The sequence below is a fragment of the Hylobates moloch genome, unplaced genomic scaffold (assembly GCF_009828535.3).
Source record: "Hylobates moloch isolate HMO894 unplaced genomic scaffold, HMol_V3 SCAFFOLD_9299, whole genome shotgun sequence".
Lineage (NCBI taxonomy): Eukaryota > Metazoa > Chordata > Mammalia > Primates > Hylobatidae > Hylobates > Hylobates moloch.
In genome coordinates this window covers 1-2,696 of record NW_026661574.1, presented here as the reverse complement: position 1 = coordinate 2,696, position 2,696 = coordinate 1, and the positions used below count along the sequence as shown (strand labels likewise).

The window sequence follows — 2,696 nt, the reverse complement described above, 5'->3', positions numbered from 1 at the left end:
TAGACCATACTTTCCAGTGGCTGCAGGACAATCTTATTCCTATTACTGTGACCGAAATTTTGTGACTCCTTCGGGAAGTTACTGGGATTACATTCATTGCACACAAGATGGGTGGTCGCCAACAGTCCCATGCCTCAGTAAGTAAACCTCTTTACAACAATATGTGCGTAAAACTTGCAAAGAATGGAGAGAGAAGAGCAAATAAATGATTACATTGTCTTATATGACAGAAATGGTACCAAGGGAAGAGTTGTTCATGCAAAAAAACCAAACTGGATCTTTTCTGTTATGAGATCTTCATGAAAATCACATGAGAAATAAATATAGGAACTGTATGAGAATATCTATATAATTTAAACATATTTTATCATAAAAACTAAAGATAAGTAACATTGAATACTGACTTTTTTGTACAAACATTTAGTAGTAGCTTTAGTTTTCCTTCAGTGATACATTATTTTTGAGTATTGACGCAGTCTTATTTAAATATTCTAAAAATTATTTTAATATACTATTTTGATCAAATTCATGTTTCTAATTTACTTTTTAATCATTTTATGGTCTTTAAGACAATGTATTCTCAGTTATTTGGAGAATGGATATAACACAAAACATGAAGGAACATATTTACAGGGTCAATCTGTAAAAGCTGAGGATATCCTGGCTACGGTCTTCCAAATGTGCAGACCGCAGTTCCGTGTACAGAGGATGAACGGTCTCCTCCTCCCAGATGCATTCGTGGCAGTTAGTCCACTTGTTTGAGACCCCAGTATGTCCTTAACTGTCTAAGATCTAGACCTTTAACTGGAAAATTTTGTGTATCAACTCTCAAGCTGAGTATATGTCTTTTTTACTTTTAAATAGAAGCCTAGCTAGTTTTCAGTTCCAAATGTGTCTGAATACATTTATAATTTCTGGATAATGAGTGGATTCTGTCACTTAATAGTCAAGTAACAATAGAAATATAAGTCATGAATAGCAAAAAATAAATAGACTACAGGTTAAAAAGTAACACTGCTTCAGTACTTATATTGAAATCATGCTAAATGCATTGATTGAAGTAGATTATAAAATTATAGCATTAATTAAAAAATAAATATAATGCTTGCCCAAAGGTCACTGCTACATATCTCACAATTATATCTATTTTTATAGTTAGTGTTCTGTTGCTTTAAATTAAGGCTCATCTTCAGTTATAGCTGACTTTCACTTTTTAGGTAAAGGGGTCTCTGAAAGTTGTTTGTGTGTATTGCTTGCAATTTACCAAACATTCCATTATAGAAACCATATGAATATTATGATATAACTGAGATGAAAGACAATGGGAACCTTCTTACCCCTTTGTGGGAGCAACTGTCCTCAACAAGAGGCCTAAGTCTCTGAAAGAAAAGTCCCTTTTTCTCCTACCATAGGCACCCACTCTATCACTAATCCACCTAATAAATATTGTTGTGGGTCAAACACTTTATAGGTCTTGAAAATAAAATTGTTTACAAGAGAAAGTGAACACTGTAGTTTAGAGGCTGGAGGAGATTACTAGGAAAGTACACAAGAATAGATCAGAAAACTCATGATTATGACAAATGCTATATTATACATATCTATCATCTTTAACATGACTTCTTTTTCTTCCAGATAGTAAATTGGTCCATTTACACTTGTTTTCTAATTACTAATTAGAAAAGAACATATACATTACTAACATCTTAGAACAGATACATTACTAAAATAAATACTACCTTATGCATATACCCATTAGTAATGTATAGAACACATACATTACTAATATATAAAGAACATACACATTACTAACAGATTGGAACTTATTTTTGCTATCTTGTTTGCTTTTTTTTTTCTGCTTACGTTTCCCCATTCCTATCAAGCACCATGTCTATATGGGTTTAAGTGCTCACTTAAGATGACAACCATTTAAAATTTCTGGAGATAAAAGATTTACAAAATTACTCCTTGCCTATGGTAGCAGTGTGTGCCGTATCTTTGCTTGGGAAATGGCATTTGACTTAATGAGGTTTAAGACCCCTTAATAGTGCCAAAAATACCCAGGTTTTTGGAAAGTGGCCAGAAAGTCTTCCAAAATACCATTAGGGACTTGAGAGTCTGCTAGATCTGCATTCCTCAAGGCCTGACAGAGCTCTGTTGACAGTCTCAAGGATTCTTTGCTTTTATTCTGCCCTTCCCTGTGTTTTCAACATTTTCTGTAGAAATTTCTGGTTTCTTTTAAGAACACGGATGTCTAGGGAACTTCCAGTTTTGCTGTTTTCAATTCATTAACAAATGTTTCATTGTTTTACCATATTGCCATGTTTTTACCTGTTCCAAGTATTCAACAAATGTTTATTTTTTCTCTACTTTTTCTATTTTAGGAACATGCTCACAATCAGATATAGAAATTGAAAATGGATTTATTTCTGAATCTTCCTCTATTTATATTTTAAATAAAGAAACACAATATAATTGTAAACCAGGATATGCAACAGCAGATGGAAATTCTTCAGGATCAATTACATGTTTGCAAAATGGGTGGTCAACACAACCAATTTGCATTAGTAAGTGATTTAGATATTCCCACTCAGTTTCTGTCAACTTTGTTCCTCCCTTTAAGATGACAGTGTTTAACTTAAAAATATGGAAAACACTTTTAGGAGTAAAGAGATATAAATACTTCTAACACCATT

At 32.8% G+C, this 2,696-nt stretch overlaps 1 protein-coding gene across 1 annotated transcript; it reads left to right on the top strand.

The window, feature by feature from the left end:
* Positions 1-7: 7 nt before the first annotated feature.
* On the top strand, positions 8-2,567 carry LOC116465717 (complement factor H-related protein 3-like; the record flags this gene model as incomplete). The annotated part of the gene is given in 4 exon segments (XM_032148697.1): positions 8-141; positions 570-652; positions 655-744; positions 2,385-2,567. Coding segments are annotated over 4 exon segments (490 nt in total), but the record flags the coding sequence as incomplete, so codon positions are not given.
* Positions 2,568-2,696: the final 129 nt, after the last annotated feature.